At 48.2% G+C, this 18863-nt stretch overlaps 1 protein-coding gene across 1 annotated transcript in view; it reads right to left on the minus strand.

The window, feature by feature from the left end:
• Positions 1–18863, minus strand: part of LOC116989179 (seizure protein 6 homolog) — a 320057-nt gene that overhangs the window by 92650 nt on the left and 208544 nt on the right. The window contains exons 2-3 of the mRNA XM_033046403.1: positions 12422–13222; positions 6880–7013 (exon numbers count right to left, since the gene is read on the minus strand). Coding sequence (XP_032902294.1) covers positions 6880–7013; positions 12422–13222 — 935 coding nt within the window. The remainder of the gene's footprint in view (positions 1–6879; positions 7014–12421; positions 13223–18863) is intronic.

The following is an 18863-nucleotide window of genomic DNA, read 5'->3' on the forward strand; positions in this document are numbered from 1 at the left end:
AACTAAAGATAAAATTAGGTTTTTACTTTAGAAACAAATCTTGTTTTTCTTTTGAAGCCAAAAAAAGACTTGTTGCTGCAACGTTTATGTCTGTGTTGGACTATGGTGATGTTTTATATATGAATGCATCTTCAAAATGCCCACAGTCTTTGGACACGGTCTACCACGGAGCACTGAGATTTGTTACTAATTTTAAAACCCTCACGCACCACTGCACTTTGTATGCTCAAGTTGGATGGTTTGCCCTGTCCACCCGCAGACTCCATCATTGGCATATCCTTATTTATAAGACTATCCTCGGTGTTCTTCCTTCATACCTGCAGAAGTATGTAATTCGAAAAAGCACAGGAACTTATCAGCTCCGCTCTGAGGACTTGTTCTTACTAACTGTACCTAAAGTCCGTACTGAACTGGGGAAAAGGGCATTTAGTTATGCTGCTTCCTTCGCATGGAACCAGCTGCAGAATAAACTGAAACTTAAGGAGCTGGTTTCTATAAACAGATTTAAATCCCTTCTTAATGATGTTGAAGCGGGCTCTTCTGTCTGTACATGCTTTGTTTGATGATGTTCTGACTGTGACTCTATTGATATGTTCTCTGTTGTTTTTAAATTATTGTCTGTAACTGTGGAACTGTGCTGCTGCCTGTCTTGGCCAGGACTCTCTTATAAAAGAGATTTTTAATCTCAATGAGACTTCTCCTGGTTAAATAAAGTTTAAATAAAATAAAATAAAATAAAAAAAGTTAGAGAAATCAAAAGTCATACCGCTGGGTTATAAGCTGGCCAAGCGAAATATTATTTTAGTTTAGTTTAGTTCAGAGAAACAGCTTGGAAACAGAACCATCGGCCCACCTAGTCCACGCCACCCAGCGATCGCCCCAAACACCAGTTCTCTCCGACACACACTCGGGCCAGAAGCCAATCAACCGACAAACCTGCACGTCTTTGGAATGTGGGAGGAAACCGGAGCACCCGGAGAAAACCCCCGCAGGTTTAGTTTAGTTTGGAGATACAGCACGGAAACAGGCCCTTCGGCCCACCGGGTCCGCGCCGACCAGCGATCCCCGCACATCAACACTATCCTACACCCACTAGGGACAATTTTTACATTTACCAAGCCAATTAACCCACAAACCCGCACGTCTTTGGAGTGTGGGAGGAAACCGAAGATCTCCTTTTTCTCACAGAGAGTGGTGAGTCTGTGGAATTCTCTGCCTCAGAGGGAGGTGGAGGCCGGTTCTCTGGAATCTTTCAAGAGAGAGCTAGATAGAGCTCTTGAATAGTCAGGGGATATGGAGAGAAGGCGGGAACGGGGTACTGATTGGGGATGATCAGCCATGATCACATTGAATGGCGGTGCTGGCTTGAAGGGCCGTGTGGCCTACTCCTGCACCTATTGTCTAATGTCTAATGTATCTCGAAGAAAACCCACGCAAGTCACGGGGAGAACGTACAAACTCCGTGCAGACATCAGCCGTAGTCAGAATCGAACCCGGGTCTCTGGCGCTGTAAGGCAGCGACTCTACCGCTGCGCCACCGTGCCGCCCCCAGTGAAAACCATTTTGTTGCCTACTATCCAGTTGTCAGTGGAAAGACTATACATGCCGAGCAGCTCTGCCCCTTCTAACAGCATCGTCCCAGAATTTAATACAGCATTTTGCAAAATAAATCCTTCCCGAACTAAACCAGCCACCAATAATCCGGGGAAATTGCTTCCAACGCCTACCCCTTGGCACGTCAAGGGTGTGGAGGCTTGTTTGAAGTTGATTATGAATTCAGTTTTCACACTAAAGCACAACGTGTGTTGCAAGGATTAATGCATCTTTTTTTTTTCCTTGAACAGACCCAGTTTTAAGTACAGAATACTGATTACAATCATGATTTTTCTTTGTGGGAAATTGTATCTGACTTGAGACATGTCACATTCACAAACTGGGATTTTAAAGATTATAAAATGGGCCACAAATTTCACTGCGAGAAGCTTTGTAATCTTCTTACTCTGATCTGTCAGCCAGCATGAATGTATATTGATTTCCCGGCAAAGGTGTAGAAATATTGTTATCCAAAACAAATCAAATTTCTATGAAATCTCTTGTTTCCCTTATCCCTAACCAGTCTGAAGAAGGGTCTCAACCCGAAACGTCACCCGGTCCTTCTCTCCAGAGATGCTGCCTGTCCCGTTGAGTTTTTTGTGTCTATCTTTGGTGAAAACCAGCGTCTGCTGTTCCTTCCTACACAAATTTCCAATATAGTCAGAAACACTATCCCAGAGATACGTAGAACTTTGGAGATATCCGTCTTTTGAATGAATAAGTTCATTGGCCAAGTATTCACATACAAGGAATTTGCCTTGGTGCTCCGCCCACATACAGTGACAATTAAGAATAAAACGTAAAACAATAAACATTAATACTAAAACATTATGGATTAAACATGTGAATTAAATAAAATACCAGAGCAAACGGAGGCTACTGATTTTAGGTTTTTGAGTAGAGCTACTACTCGTGGAAAAAAACAGTTTTTATGTCTGGTTGTGGCAGCTTTGACAGTCCGGAGTCACCTTCCAGAGGGAAGTGATTCAAAGAGTTTGTGGCCCGGGTGAGATGGGTCAGAGATGATCTTGCCCGCCCGCTTCCTGGCCCTTGCAGTGTACAGTTCATCAATGGGGGGGAAGGTTGCAGCCAATAACCTTCTCAGCTGATCGAATGATTCGCTGCAGCCTCCGGATGTCGTGCTTGGTGGCTGAGCCAAACCAGACCATGATGGGGAAGGCGAGGGCAGACTCCACGATGGGCGTGTAGAATTGGACCATCATTGCCCGTGGCAGATTGTGTTTCCTCAGCTGCTGCAGGAAGTACATCCTCTGTTGGGCCTTTTTGACTGTGGAGTCGATGGTGAGAATTTCCGAGCTTTCAACGCACGGAGATTCATTAGCTCATCAAACCTTAAAGTTATCGCTCCATGATATTTTAATCTTTCAATTCCTGAGAGTTAGTCTTCTCCTGACATGTCTCCTTTAGACTATGCTTTCAATAACATTCAAATTAGCAGCTGCCTACTCGAGCATCTTTATATTATGTTATTGCTTCATTAAAGTTCTGGCTTTAAATCCTTATCTTTTAGTGTGTTGGAAGTGTCTGTGAAATAGGATACTGCCAGCTGGAACTGTAGAACTTACCTGTCGACTCACAAACTAGAACATGCGTCTCATCTCCATCTCGCCCACAAGTTGTACACGAGGCCAAATGTGTTCAATACTATTCAAGAGGTGCCGCCTGGAATCAAAATATTCCATCTGCCACTGAGGCCCAGCGGTAGAGTTTGCACCAGGGGTGGGGAACATAGAAACATAGAAAATAGGTGCAGGAGTAGGCCATTCGGCCCTTCGAGCCAGCACCGCCATTCAATGTGATCATGGCTGATCATCCCCAATCAGTACCCCGTTCCTGCCTTCTCCCCATACCCTCTGACTCCGCTATCTTTAAGAGCCCTATCTAGCTCTCTCTTGAAAGTATCCAGAGAACCGGCCTCTGAGGCAGAGAATTCCACAGACTCACAACTCTGTCTGTGTGAAAAAGTGTTTCCTCGTCTCCGTTCTAAATGGCTTACCCCTTATTCTTAAACTGTGTGGCCCCTGGTTCTGGACTCCCCCAACATTGGGAACATGTTTCCTGCCTCTAACATGTCCAAACCCTTAACAATCTTATATGTTTCAATAAGATCCTCTCTCATCCTTCTAAACTCCAGAGTGTACAAACCCAGCCGCTCCATTCTCCATTCTCTTGAAAGCATCCAGAGAACCTGCCTCCACCGCCCACTGAGGCAGAGAATTCCACAGAATGAATCCAAATTTTGTAGAACAAATCCTTTTATTTTTATTAATATGTTTTATTATTTTTATGTTAATCTTATTGCTGCCAATCTACATTCGTCAACCTAACCCAAATCAAGACGCCCTTAAGGTCACAAATGACGGATACCCATCTAGAAGATCATCTGAAACTGCGTACCTCCATGTTGCAACCAAATATTCAAATGCTTTCCCACAAAAAGCAGTCACAACAAAGTCATTAAAAGGATAGTTCCTTGGATGCGGCCTTATGCCCCTGTCCCGCTTAGGAAATCTGAATGGAAACCTCTGGAGACTTTGCGCCCCACCCAAGGTTTCCGTGCGGTTCCCGGAGGTTGCAGGTGGTTGCCGGAGGTTGCAGGTAGTGGAAGCATGTAGGGAGACTGACAAAAACCTCCGGGAACCGCACGGAAACCTTGGGTGGGGCGCAAAGTCTCCAGAGGTTTCCGTTCAGGTTTCCTAAGTGGGACAGGGGCATTATTCGATTACAGCTAACTTAATGCAGCATTCCAACATGAAAAGGTTCCCCACCCCTGGTTTGTACCAAAGCAATACCAAAGACTAGACCACACCATAAGATATTGGAGCAGAATTAGGCCGTTCGGCCCATCAAGTCTATTCCACCGTTCAGTCATGGCTGATCTATCTCTCCCTTTCAACCCCATTCTCCTGCCTTCTCCCAATAACCACACGTCAGGAACAGATGCGCATTTGCCTGCAACACCAGCTGTCTGAGATAAAATGATAAATTTTCAAAAAGGGAAATGTATTTATTCTGGGCAAGAGTATATTACCTGTTGTTCAAGATAAAATAAATGTTCCCTAAGAAAAAATGATCAGCTTCTTGTGTGACTTTAAAACGAGAAATGTGTTTATTTCAAGAAAGAGAGAGGCATTGAAAAGAATCTGTATTGTTTCCTTGTTTATATTATGCTTTGATCATATTCCTCATCATTTGGTTCAGCCGGTTCACAGAAAGAATTTTTAATTTGTAGGGATAATTTTTTTTTTGGAACCTAGAGATACAGCATGGAAACAGGCCCTTCGGCCCATCGAGTCCGTGTCGACAATCGATCACCCCGTACACTCACACTATTCTACGCACTAGGGATTATTTCCAGAGGGCCAATTAACCTACAAACCTGCACGTCTGTGGAGTGTGGGAGGAAACCGGAGAAAACCCACGCAGGACACGGGGAGAACGTGCAAACTCCGTAAGGACAGCACCCGTAGTCGGGATCGAACCCGGGTCACTGGCGCTGTGAGGCAGCAACTCTACCGCTGCGCCACCGTGCCGGACAAAGAAGAGGATAAACTTCTTTAGAGACAAGAGGCAAAGAATATGGGACGGCACGGTGGCGCAGCGGTAGAGTTGCTGCCTCACAGCGCCAGTGACCCGGGTTCGACCCCGACTATGGGTGCTGTCCGTACGGAGTTTGCACGTTCTCCCCGTGACCTGCGTGGCTTTTCTTCCGGTGCTCCGGTTTCCTCCCACGTGCAGGTTTGTGGGTTAATTGGTTTTGGTAAAATTGTAAATTGTCCCTGGTGTGTGTCGGACAGTGCTGGTGTACGGGGAGATCGCTGGTCGGTGCGGACTCAGTAGGCCGAGGGGCCTGTTTCCACACTGTATCTCTAAAGTCTAAAGAAGGTAATGTTTGAAGGGTGTAATGTTTGTAAGTTCATAAGTGATAGGAGCAGAATTAGGCCATTCGGCCCATCAAGTCTACTCCGCCATTCAATCATGGCTGATCTATCTCTCCCTCCTAACCCCGTTCTCCTGCCTTCTCCCCGTAACCCATCAGGGTAGCACGGTGGCGCAGCGGTAGAGTTGCTGCCTTACAGTGTTTACAACGCCAGAGACCCGGGTTCGATCCCGACTACGGGTGCCGTCTGTGTAGAGTGTGTACGTTTTCCCCGTGACCTGTGTGGGTTTTCTCCAGGTGCTCCGGTTTCCTCCCACACTCCAAAGGCGTACAGGTTTGAAGATTAATTGGCTTGGTGTAAATGTAAACTTGTCCCTAGTGTGTATTAACGTGCGGGGATTATTGGGCAGCGCGGACTCGATGGGCCGAAGGGCCTGTTTCCGTGCTGCATCTCGAAGGTAAACTAAACTAAACCCCTGACTCCTCTATCTTCCACCGCAAAAAGTTGTGACCACTGCCCAATCCATCACCGGCTCTGACCTCCCCTCCGTAGAAGGGATCTATCATAGTCGCTGCCTCAAAAAGGCAGCCAGCATCATCAGAGACCCACACCATCCTGGCCACACACTCATCTCACCACTGCCATCAGGAAGAAGGTACAGGAGCCTGAAAACTGTAACGTCCAGGTTCAAGAACAGCTTCTTCCCCACAGCCATCAGGCTATTAAACACGACACCGAATAAGCTCAGAACTCCGAACTGCAAAAGACTATTATTATTACACTATATTTGTTATTTTTTAACTTTTTCATTTTTTTCTCTTTCCCCGTTATATACAATGTTTACATATTCAGTTGTGCTGGAGCAAGTAAGAATTTTATTGTCCCATCCGGGACATATGACAATAAAACACACTCGACTCTTCAGCCTTGACTACTCTTGGAGCTGTGTTTTTGGGAACAGAGGCAAAATCTCATGGTATAAAGAGCAAGTGAAGGCTTTCATGATAGTTTGATTTCCCTCTCGAGGCAGGGAGACTGAAGGGGCTGTCCCACTGTACGAGTTCACCCAAGAGCTCTCCCGAGTTTAAAAAAATCGAACTAGTGGTAAGTACTAGAATGTATGTAGCGGGTACGTCGGAGCTCGGGGACGTCTCTTAGCGGCTCGTAACGCTAACGGCAGGTACTCGGGAAAGGCGGTAAGCCCGTGAGGTTTTTTCAACATGTTGAAAAATGTCCACGAGAGCCCCGAGTACCTACGAGCGGCCATTACCGTAATTCTCCGAGTTTCGAATCAGGGGAAATTCGGGAGAACTCTTGAATTGCCTCGTACAGTGGGACTGCCCCTTAAGATCTTCCACAAAGACAGGGTATACGAGGCGCTCACCTGAAGTTCGACTCCATATCCCGTGTAGACCGTGATGGTGTAGATACAATCCACGTTGCTGTAGAACAGGTGACTCGGGTATTCTGGAGATTCAACAAACCCCTTTGTGTCGGTGAAATTGAAACTGCACGGTACTGCGAGAGAGAAGGGATATTGGAATTAGCAGTTGCAAGCACAGCTAGCGGCCCTCCCTTGACCACGCTTCATTCTTTACTCCCCACCAAATTGACTCCTCGAGAAGGTTTGCGGTGCCGATCGATAAAGATTTCTCAGTCCCCACTGGCAGTAGAGAAACTGCTGAAGAGCAAATCCAGCTGTGATAAATCAGTCTCTCACATCAGCTGCTGGCAACTGCTGGCATACTCCTCACACTATTAAACATGGAGACATTCCCCACCTGATAACACCTTCGCGCAGTCCGCTTCCACTTACCCGATCTCCCGGTTTCTACACACTTCAACTCCCCTGTTCAAGAAGGAACTGCAGATGCTGGAAAATCGTAGGTACACAAAAATGCTGGAGAAACTCAGCGGGTGCAGCAGCATCTATGGAGCGAAGGAAATAGGTTACGTTTCGGGCCGAAACCCCTTGGGTTTCGGCCCGAAATGTTGCCTATTTCCTTAAACGTTGCCTATTTCCTTCGCTCCGTAGATGCTGCTGCACCCGCTGAGTTTCTCCAGCATTTTTGTGTACTTTTTAACTCCCCTTCCCATTCCCACACTGACCTTTCTGTCCTGGGCCTCCTCCATTGTCTGAGTGAGGCTAAATGCAAATTGGAGGAACAGCACCTCACATTTCGCTTGGGCAGCTTACAGCCCAATGGTATGAACATTGATTTCTCTTACTTCAGGTAGCCCCGGCATTCCCTCTCTCTCTTATAGAAACATAGAAACATAGACAATAGGTGCAGGAGTAGGCCATTCGGCCCTTCGAGCCTGCACCGCCATTCAATATGATCATGGCTGATCATCCAACTCAGTATCCCGTACCTGCCTTCTCTCCATACCCTCTGATCCCCTTAGCCACAAGGGCCACATCTAACGCCCTCTTAAATATAGCCAATGAACTGGCCTCGACTACCCTCTGTGGCAGGGAGTTCCAGAGATTCACCACTCTCTGTGTGAAAAAAGTTCTTCTCATCTCGGTTTTAAAGGATTTCCCCCTTATCCTTAAGCTGTGACCCCTTGTCCTGGACTTCCCCAACATCGGGAGCAATCTTCCTGCATCTAGCCTGTCCAACCCCTTAAGAATTGTATAAGTTTCTATAAGATCCCCTCTCAATCTCCTAAATTCTAGAGAGTATAAACCAAGTCTATCCAGTCTTTCTTCATAAGACAGTCCTGACATCCCAGGAATCAGTCTGGTGAACCTTCTCTGCACTCCCTCTAGGGCAATAATGTCCTTCCTCAGATTTGGAGACCAAAACTGTACGCAATATTCCAGGTGTGGTCTCACCAAGACCCTGTACAACTGCAGTAGAACCTCCCTGCTCCTATACTCAAATCCTTTTGCTATGAAAGCTAACATACCATTCGCTTTCTTCACTGCCTGCTGCACCTGCATGCCCACTTTCAATGACTGGTGTACCATGACACCCAGGTCTCGCTGCATCTCCCCTTTTCCTAGTCGGCCACCATTTAGATAATAGTCTGCTTTCCTGTTTTTGCCACCAAAATGGATAACCTCACATTATGGATAACCTCTCCATCCCTCCTCCACCCAAGTCGCACCAGCTTCTCGTTCTCACCCAGCAAGCAGCTAACAATGGCCTGTTTCCTTTATCATCGTTACTTTTTTGCACATCTTTCATTCATTGTTCTTTATCTCTCCACATCACCATCTATATCTCTCGTTTCCCTTATCCCTGACCAGTCTGAAGAAGGGTCTCGACCCGAAACGTCACCCATTCCTTCTCTCCAGAGATGCTGCTGCCTGTCCCGCTGAGTTACTCTAGCTTTCTGTGTCTTTCCCAGTGGAGGTTCCTACCAGCCGGTGGTGTTATCGTAGATCACTCACCCGTTGGAAATGTTCATATCAAGTTGCAAAGGACAAGCAAAGCTGGAACCTAACTTTATTCTTTCAAAGGCGGCAGAGTTATCTTTCACACAAAGATCGGCACAAAGTGCTGGAGTTAAGGGCCTGTCCCACTTTCACGACCTAATTCACGACCTCTGCTGAGTTAGCCCTTGACTCAAACTCAGCTCAGCATTCAACACCATTATACCATCAAAACTGATCACCAAACTCGGTAACCTGGGCATCGACCCCTCCCTCTGCAACTGGATACTGGACTTTCTAACCAACAGACCCCAGTCTGTTAGGTTAGACAAGCACACCTCTTCAACTCTCACCCTGAACACCGGCGTTCCACAGGGCTGTGTGCTGAGCCCCCTCCTCTACTCCCTCTTCACCTATGACTGCACACCTGTACATGGTACTAACACCATCATCAAGTATGCAGATGATACAACGGTGATTGGCCTCATCAGCAACTACGATGAGTCGGCCTACAGGGAGGAGGTCCAGCTCCTAGCAGCATGGTGCGCTGACAACAACCTGGCCATTAACTCCAAGAAGACCAAGGAGCTCATTGTAGACTTCAGGAAGTCCAGGGGCGGCACGCACACCCCCATCCACATTAACGGGACGGAGGTGGAACGTGTTTCTAGCTTCAGGTTCCTGGGAGTCAACATCTCCGATGACCTCTCTTGGACCCACAATACCTCAACTCTGATCAAGAAGGCTCATCAGCGTCTCTTCTTCCTGAGGAGACTGAAGAAGGTCCATCTGTCTCCTCAGATCCTGGTGAACTTCTACCGCTGCACCATCGAGAGCATCCTTACCAACTGCATCACAGTATGGTATGGCAACTGCTCTGTCTCCGACCGGAAGGCATTGCAGAGGGTGGTGAAAATTGCCCAACGCATCACCGGTTCCTCGCTCCCCTCCATTGAGTCTGTCCAAAGCAAGCGTTGTCTGCGGAGGGCGCTCAGCATCGCCAAGGACTGCTCTCACCCCAACCATGGACTGTTTACCCTCCTACCATCCGGGAGGCGCTACAGGTCTCTCCGTTGCTGAACCAGCAGGTCCAGGAACAGCTTCTTCCCGGCGGCTGTCACTCTACTCAACAACGTACCTCGGTGACTGCCAATCACCCCCCCCCCCCCCCCCGGACACTTATTATTATTTATTCAAATCATTTGCTATGTCGCTCTTCCAGGGAGATGCTAAATGCATTTCGTTGTCTCTGTACTGTACACTGACAATGACAATTAAAATTGAATCTGAATTTGAATCTGAAACCCGCAGCATGGTCTTCACGAGGTCGTAGGTAGGTTGCGATGCTGGTCGTAGGTACTCGTGGCATCAAGTAGGTCGGGGCGTTATTTCAACATGTGGAACTCAAGATCGAACCTGGGTCTCTGGCGCTGTGAGGCAGCAACTCTACCGCTGCGCCACCGTGCCGGAGTGATCAAAACTGGGCTCAATATTCTAAATTTGGCTTCACTAACGTCTAATACAACAGCAACATGACCTCCCAACGTCTGTACTGAGTGACTGCGAAACTCCAAAGTTCTTTCTCTTCAACATCTTATCTGTTCCCTGTCAGATTTTTAAACGCTGATGGCTCGTAGCTTCGGGGTTAAGTGAGTTCAGGCACGTGAATCCGTCCTCATTTCACTGGGCCAAAAGAGGATCAGAAAACCTTTTAAATTATTTAAACTTGTCAACGACGTTTCTGACTTTAGGTGAAGGACACTAGTCACTCTGGGGGAACAGTTTCAATAATCGCTCCTCTGCATTTTAACTGCTACCATTATTGTCGTAGCACAGTGACATGACAGCGAATATTCTCCGTACAAAAAGTGCTGGAGTAACCCAGCAGGTCAGGCAGCATCTCGGTTCAGTTCAGTTTAGTTTATTGTCACGTGTACCGAGGTACAGTGAAAAGCTTTTTGTAGCGTGCTAAGCAGTCAGTGTATGGTGTGGACGGCTCGATTGTCCACAGCCGTCCACCCATGATAAGGGAATAATGTTTCGTGCAAGGTAAAACCAGCAAAGGATAATAATAATAATGGATGGGATTTATATAGCGCCTTTCTAATACTCAAGGCGCTTTACATCGCATTATTCATTCACTCCTCAGTCACACTCGGTGGTGGTAAGCTACTTCTGTAGCCACAGCTGCCCTGGGGCAGACTGACGGAAGCGTGGCTGCCAATCTGCGCCTACGGCCCCTCCGACCACCACCAATCACTCACACACATTCACACACAGGCAAAGGTGGGTGAAGTGTCTTGCCCAAGGACACAACGACAGTATGCACTCCAAGCGGGATTCGAACCGGCTACCTTCCGGTTGCCAGCCGAATACTTAGCCCATTGTGCCATCTGTCGTCCCAAGGATCCTGTACTTCAAGGATAGTCCGAGGGTCACCAATAAGGTAGATAGTAGTTCAGGACTGCTCTCTGGTTGTGGTAGGATGGTTCAGTTGCCTGATAACAGCTGGGAAGAAACTGTCCCTGAATCTGGAGGTGTGCGTTTTCACACTCCTGTACCTCTTGTTCTATTTGATCTTGTTTGATGTGCCGGGTTGATTGCATTCGTCGAAACAGGGCGGACCATGCAAAGGTTGCAACCTCCCACCCCGGGTAAAAACTCTGAGAGGCGTCTGTGAGAGAGAGTCAGGCCGATCGCCGGATGGAAATATATAATACAAGAGGGCGCAGCTGTAAGGTGAGAGGGGAGAAGTATAAGGAGATGTGTGGGGTCAAGAGCTTTAAACTGGCTCAGATTGAATTATAAAATACCAGGCATGTCTTGCGGCAATTGTGCAAGGAATCTCCAACTCTCTAATTGAAGTACAGGATACGCTAAGTGCTTTCATTATCATGGGGTCACCTCACTTAGAGGAGAGCATGTATTTCCAGAGTAAAGTCACCAGTAGATCATTTGTTGGGCTCCTTCTTTAAGAGCTTGACATTGTGGTAATTATCAGCTCAAACTGAGAGTCACAGAATCACACAGCACAAAAGCAGGACAATAGACAATAGGTGCAGGAGGAGGCCATTCGGCCCTTCGAGCCAGCACCACCATTCAATGTGATCATGGCTGATCATCCACAATCACAATCAGTACCCCGTTCCTGCCTTCTCCCCATATCCCCTGACTCCGCTATCTTTAAGAGCCCACTCTAGCTCTTTCTTGAAAGTATCCAGAGAACCTGCCTCCACCGCCCTCTGAGGCAGAGAATTCCACAGACTCACAACTCTCTGTGTGAAAAAGTGTTTCATCATCTCTGTTATAAATGGCTTACCCCTTATTCTTAAACTGTGTGGCCCCTGGTTCTGGACTCCCCCAACATCGGGAACATGTTTCCTGCCTCTAGCCTGTCCAAACCCTTAATAAACTTCTATGTTTCAATAAGATCCAGAGTGGGAAAAGATTTAATAGGAACCTGAGGGGCAACTTTTTCCGTGAGTGGGACGAGCTACTAGAACACAAACGTGGTTGTAGCTCTGGAGCGCTCTGGGCCACGTACCTGGGGTCTGTACGGTAGTGATGATGGTGGTGGTGATGATGGTGGTGGTGGTGGTTTCCTCCTCGGCCTCGTAGGGTGTGTAGGTGAGGGTGAGGTCGGTGTTGGGGCCGTGGGTGGTCTGGGCTCCGGGCGCCGACGGTCGCCGAGTGCCGTGGGCGTTTGCCGCTGCCGCCACCGGTGTGGGGGTGTCGTTGGTCACGGGGCCCTTGTTGGCGTCTCGGCCGCCGGCGTCCGCTGGGGTCGGCGAGCCGGCCCGGGTCACCGGGGGGCTGCCCGGAGCGGTCCGCGCCGATCCTCGCTCGCTTCCAGATGCCGCGTCCCCCGGCTCCGCCTTCACCGCGGCCGTGGTGAGCGGGTCGGTGGTGGCCACCGTCTGCCCCGTCGCTCCGGCCGGCACCATGACCAGCGGGGCCGCGCCCGTCAACAAAGACCCCTGGCCTCCCGCCGTGGTCATCGGCGAGTTGCGGCCCACCCTGGCGGTGGTGGCAACATCGGAGATCGCCGCGGTGTGGGCGGTGGCCATCAGGCTCGCGGGCGAAGGTTGCGGTGGTGGACTCTGGGGCAGGGCAGGCCCCAGCCTGGCTCCAGCCCTCAAGTAACTCTCCTGACCCAGGTACGTCTTCTCCGGCAGCGACTCGCGGACAACCTCTTCCAGCAGCGGGCGGTGGTTGTTGATGTTCACACTCTGTGTCGTGCTGACAAAGTGAAAGTCCTCCTCTGGTGGTGCGGTGGTCGCCATGGTGCTGGGCTCCATCCCCAGCTCACCAACGCTCACCCCACCCCCACTCCTCACAGTCACATCTGTAAAAACAAAACCAGGGAGATCAGTCACTTCACGGGAACGGGAGAATCCTTCACTCATGATCACAACATGTCAGAATTATCTATTGTTTATATATATATATATATATTAGTGTGTGTGTGTGTCCCCTGCAACCTCGCGTTGAGGGGACGGGACCCAACAGGTCCCACTTGGTCTAGTGTATGTATAAAGATTGACACAAAAAGCAGGAGTAACTCAGCGGGACAGGCAGCATCTCTGGAGAGAAGGAATGGGTGACGTTTCGGGTCGAGACCCTTCTTCAGAATGATGTCAGGGGAGGGGGCGGGACCGAGATGGATAGGGTCTCGACCCGAAACGTCGCCCGTTCCTTCTCCCCAGAGATGCTGCCTCACCCGCTGAGTTACTCCAGCATGCCGTGTCTACCCGTTCACGCTAGTTCACACTAGTTCTATATTATACCACTTGCTCATACACTCCTTTTTAGAACGGAGACGAGGAAACACTTTTTCACACAGAGAGTTGTGAGTCTGTGGAATTCTCTCCCTCAGGGAGGGCGGTGAAGGACGGTTCTCTGGATACTTTCAAGAGAGAGATAGATAGGGCTCTTAAAGATAGCAGAGTCAGGGGATATGGGGAGAAGGCAGGAACGGGATACTGATTGGGGATGATCAGCCAAGATCACATTGAATGGTGGTGCTGGCTCGAAGGGCCGAATGGCCTACTCCTGCACCTATTGTCTATTGTCCCTCAACACTAAGGGCAATTTACAAAGGGCCAATTAACCTACAAACCCACACGTGGTGTTTCAGGTCGAGACCTTTCTTCAGACTCAGTGCGTTTACCCGATCTATCCCAGGGGTTTAACCCTGTCCCACGGTACGAGTTCATTCCAAGAGCTCTCCCCGAGTTTGCCCTGATTCGAACTCGGAGGTTTACGGTAATGGCCGCTCGTCGGTACTCGGGGCTCTCGTGGACATGTTGAAAAATCTTCACGAGTCTTCCCCCGCTTACCTGCCGTTAGCGAGTCTTCCCGAGTACCTGCCGTTAACGTTACGATCCGCTAAGAGACGTCCCCGAGCTCCGACGTACCCGCTACGTTCATTCTCCGTGCTTACCACGAGTTTGATTTTTTTTTAAACTCGGGGGAGCTCTTGGAACGAACTCGTACAGTGGGACAGGGCTATTATTATGTGTATTATCCAGCATCTGCAGGTTTTTTTTTCTTTCTAATATCTGAAAGTCCATTGTTAGTTTTAAACGTGGCCTCTTACAGGGAGGCAAGTGGCAACAGATACCCCTCTCTCCATGAGTGGTGACAGCCAGCTCTCTCTGGCTGCGGAGAGATAGATCCATTATTCATGCGATCGCTGGCAGGAGTGAGTTATGGGAGTCTTTTACATGGCTGACAGGTCTCCTCGGGAACCCACTGTCATTTAAACATCGTGGTTATTCTACGCCAGTGAATGATCGCCAGTCTGGTGGCGTGGCATTTAAATTAATCTTCTGCCGCTCTGCAAGGCTGGTTCTCCGCGATAATTCATACATTTTTCTTTCTTATCGCTCAGATATTTCACGTCTGCAAATTATTAGCCTGCTGGAGCCAATTCCAACGTCCTTGTGCTTCAGCCCTTGCGAACTATAATTCATTCACCACCATTCAACTCAATGAACCAAAGGCAACAGATGCAGGCAGCACGGTGTGGCGCAGCGGTAGAGTTGCTGCCTCACAGCGCCGGGGACCCGGGTTCAATCCCGACCGCAGGTGCTGCCTGTACGGAGTTTGCACGTTCTCCCCCCCCTGACCGCGTGGGTTTTCTCCGGGTGCTCCGGTTTCCTCCCACACTCCAGAGATTTAATGGGCTTGGAATGAATGTACAAATTGGCCCCAGTGTGTGTAGGATAGTGTTGGCCCCAGTGTGTGTAGGACCTGTATGTCCAAACTAAAGTCGGGATTCTCCGTACCATAGGAGTGAATTCTTGACTGAAGAAACTGCAAGCGAGTTTCATTTTAACAGCTGTTGTTAATCGCTCATCTCTGCACTCGCTAGAACTCTCAGCGTATTGAAGTTCAGCATATTTCTTCATCCCCAGGGAGCTTTTACAAATCATTAATACTTGTAAATACACTTAAATTATTGGAAGCTAATACAGTCAAAATGAAGGTTGGCACAAAAAGCTGGAGTAACTCAGCGGGACAGGCAGCATCTCTGGAGAGAGGGAATGGGTGGTGTTTAGGGTCGAGACCCTTCTTCAGACTGAGAGTCGGGGTGGGTGGGGGAGGGAAACTGTGATCTTGTGAACTTCCTTCCTTGCACATTACACCATCCCGAGCTGATAAACAAATGCAGCAATCCCCATCAGAGTGCGACACGATGTCGACAGCATTCAGACTGGGACTGATAAGTGACAGGTAGATTGCATGGAGCTGAGGTCCTGTTGTAATGATCGCTGACAAGCAGAGACGAAACACATCCTCCTGACTGTCAATAGTCTCAACATACAATAGACAATAGACAATAGACGCAGGAGGAGGCCATTCGGCCCTTCGAGCCAGCACCGCCATTCGCTGTGATCATGGCTGATCATCCCCACTCAGTACCCCGTTCCTGCCTTCTCCCCATATCCCCTGACTCCGCTATCTTTAAGAGCTCTATCTAGCTCTCTCTTGAAAGTATCCAGAGAACCTGCCTCCAATGCCCTCTGAGGCAGAGAATTCCACAGAATCACAACTCTCTGTGTGAAAAAGTTTTTCCTCGTCTCCGTTCTAAATGTCCAACCCCTTATTCTTAAACTGTGTGGCTCCTGGTTCTGGACTCCCCCAACATCGGGAACATGTTTCCTGCCTCTAACGTGTCCAATCCCTGAATAATCTTATATGTTTCAATAAGATACCCTCTCATCCTTCTAAATTCCAGTGTATACAAGCCCAGCCGCTCCTTTCTCTCGACATATGACAGTCTCGCCATCCCTGGAATTAACCTGGTGAACTTACGCTGCACTCCCTCAACAGCAAGAATGTCCTTACTCAGATTTGAGAGTCCAAAACTGCACACAATACTCCAGGTGTGGTCTACTAGGGCTCTGCACAACTGCAGAAGGACCTCTTTGCTCCTATACGCAACTCCTCTTGTTATGAAGACCAACATGCCATTAGCTTTCTTCACTACCTGCTGTACCTGCATGCTCACCTTCAGTGACTGATGAACATGGACCCCCAGATCTCGTTGCACTTCCCTGTTTTCCTAACCTGACACCATTCAGATAATAATCTGCCTTCCCGTTCTTGCCACCAAAGTGGGTAACCTCACATTTATCCACATTAAACTGCATCTGCCATGCATCTGCCCACTCACCCAACCAATCCAAGTCACCCTGCATCCTCAGAGCATCCTCCTCACAGTTCACACTGCCACTCAGCTTTGTGTCATCTGCAAATTTGCTAATGTTACCCTCAAACCCCCTCATCTAACACATCAACGTATTTTGTAAATAGCTGCGGTCCCAACAACCTCCAAACCACAGACGTATCGTACTGCAATGAGACAAAGCTATCTGGCGATGATCCAAACACTTCCTGACAAATGCAAGTAATAAATAGCAGAGCGCAGCACATATAACTCACTTTTGAAAGCCTGCCTCCGTAAACGTCAGGCCCATCTGTCACCATTTCACACTCTGTCTCCATACAGATGGCACTGGTGCTGTCACCAGCAGGACATTCCAGATTTCTCCTCCTTTTCATAAGTTCATCAACACATGACAATAAACTAAACTCGAATAAACTGAGTTTCGCAAAATGCCGGAGTAGCTCAGCGGGTGAGGCAGCATCTATCGACCCGAAACGCTGCCCATTCCTTCTCTCCATAGATGCTGCCTCACCCGCTGAGTTAAGGGGCTGTCCCACGTGGGCGACCTAACTGGCGAGGTTAGAAGAGATTAGAAGAGTTTGAAAAAAATGTCATGTTGAAGACCTCCTTCGACCTCCTTCGACTATGTTGAAGACTAGCTTCGACTATAGACAATAGACAATAGGTGCAGGAGAAGGCCATTTGGCCCTTCGAGCCAGCACTGCCATTCAATGTGATCATGGCTGATCATCCCCAATCAGTACCCCGTTCCTGCCTTCTCCCCATAACCCCTGACTCCGCTATCTTTAAGAGCCCTATCTGGCTTGAAGGGCCGAATGGCCTAATTCTGCTCCTATCATTTATGAATTTATGATCATGAATATAGGTCTCAGCATCGTAGCCCTGCAGTTCCAGAGACAAAGTCCAACGTCCGCAATGGGGTAGAGGTGAATCGGACAGCAGCGATCGAGTCTGATGACTTTCACGCACTCTCTCCTCCTGACCATCGCCCAATAAAACCCCGCAAAGTGTTCGCAATGTTCTCAACCTAGAGTCAAATTGCAATTAGTATGAAGTGAGCTGGTGTTGTTTACTTTGTGGGAATCAAACCCCTTGGCATCTGGTAGCCGAGACCTTCCTGCCGGCTGGCAGATTCTGCATTCGCTCTTCCCGCTCCGACTTAAATGGAATTTAATGAAATATAAATGGAATTGATTTAAATTAGATCGAGGTGAGCCTGAATTTGTAGCCTAACGAAACACAAGCTGGTACCTGCGTATGTATGAAGCCTACATTACAGGGAGGGCTTACAAGGAGGGATTAAACTCAAACAGATGCAGAAAACTTAATTGGAACACCTCGAAACTCTGGTTCAATCCTACTGTGTAATGTTGTGAGATTGAGGTTGATTAAAATGACAATTATGTTTTATAATCAACTGTGAAAGATACAGTGTGTAGGGCTAAAATGATAACATCAGGATTTAATAACATCTTTCAAAGAAAGATCTTGAAAACAGAATGAAGATGGACACAAAGTGCTGGAGTAACTCAGCGGGACGGGCAGCATCTCTGGAGAGAAGGATTGAATGGGATTTAAGAAGGAACTGCAGATGCTGAAAAATCGAAGGTAGTCAAACGTGCTGGAGAAACTCAGCGGGTGCAGCAGCATCTATGGAGCGAAGGAAATAGGCAACGTTTAAGGAACTAGGCAACGTTTCGGGCCGAAAGCCACAAGTCATTGGATATATTTAAGGCAGAGATAGATAGATTCTTGATTAGTACGGGTGTCAGAGGTTATGGGGAGAAGGCAGGAGAATGGGGCTAGGAGGGAGAGATAGATCAGCCCTGATTGAATGGCAGAGAAGACTTGATGGGCCGAATGACCTAATTCTGCTCCTATAACATGTGATCTTATGAAAGTAGGTTTTGTCGAGTATTTATTCCATTTGCTTCATGATAAATTCATACTCCGGATATATAACATGCCTCTCTACAAACTTCATGTCGTTGGCTCCAAATGATGTCCATTTGCTTCAGGGACAGTGTTTAAGAAGGAACTGCAGATGCTGGAAAATCGAAGGTAGACAAAAATGCTGGAGAAGCTCAGCGGGTGCAGCAGCATCTATGGAGCGAAGGAAATAGGCAACGTTAAAGGAAATAGGCAACGTTTCGGCCCGAAATCCAAGGGGTTTCGGGCCGAAACGTTGCCTATTTCCTTCGCTCCATAGATGCTGCTGCACCCACTGAGTTTCTCCCGCATTTTTGTCTACCTAGGATTGAATGGGAGACGTTTCAGGTCAAGACCCTTC

The sequence above is a fragment of the Amblyraja radiata genome, chromosome 28 (genome assembly GCF_010909765.2).
Source record: "Amblyraja radiata isolate CabotCenter1 chromosome 28, sAmbRad1.1.pri, whole genome shotgun sequence".
Taxonomy (NCBI): Eukaryota; Metazoa; Chordata; class Chondrichthyes; order Rajiformes; family Rajidae; genus Amblyraja; species Amblyraja radiata.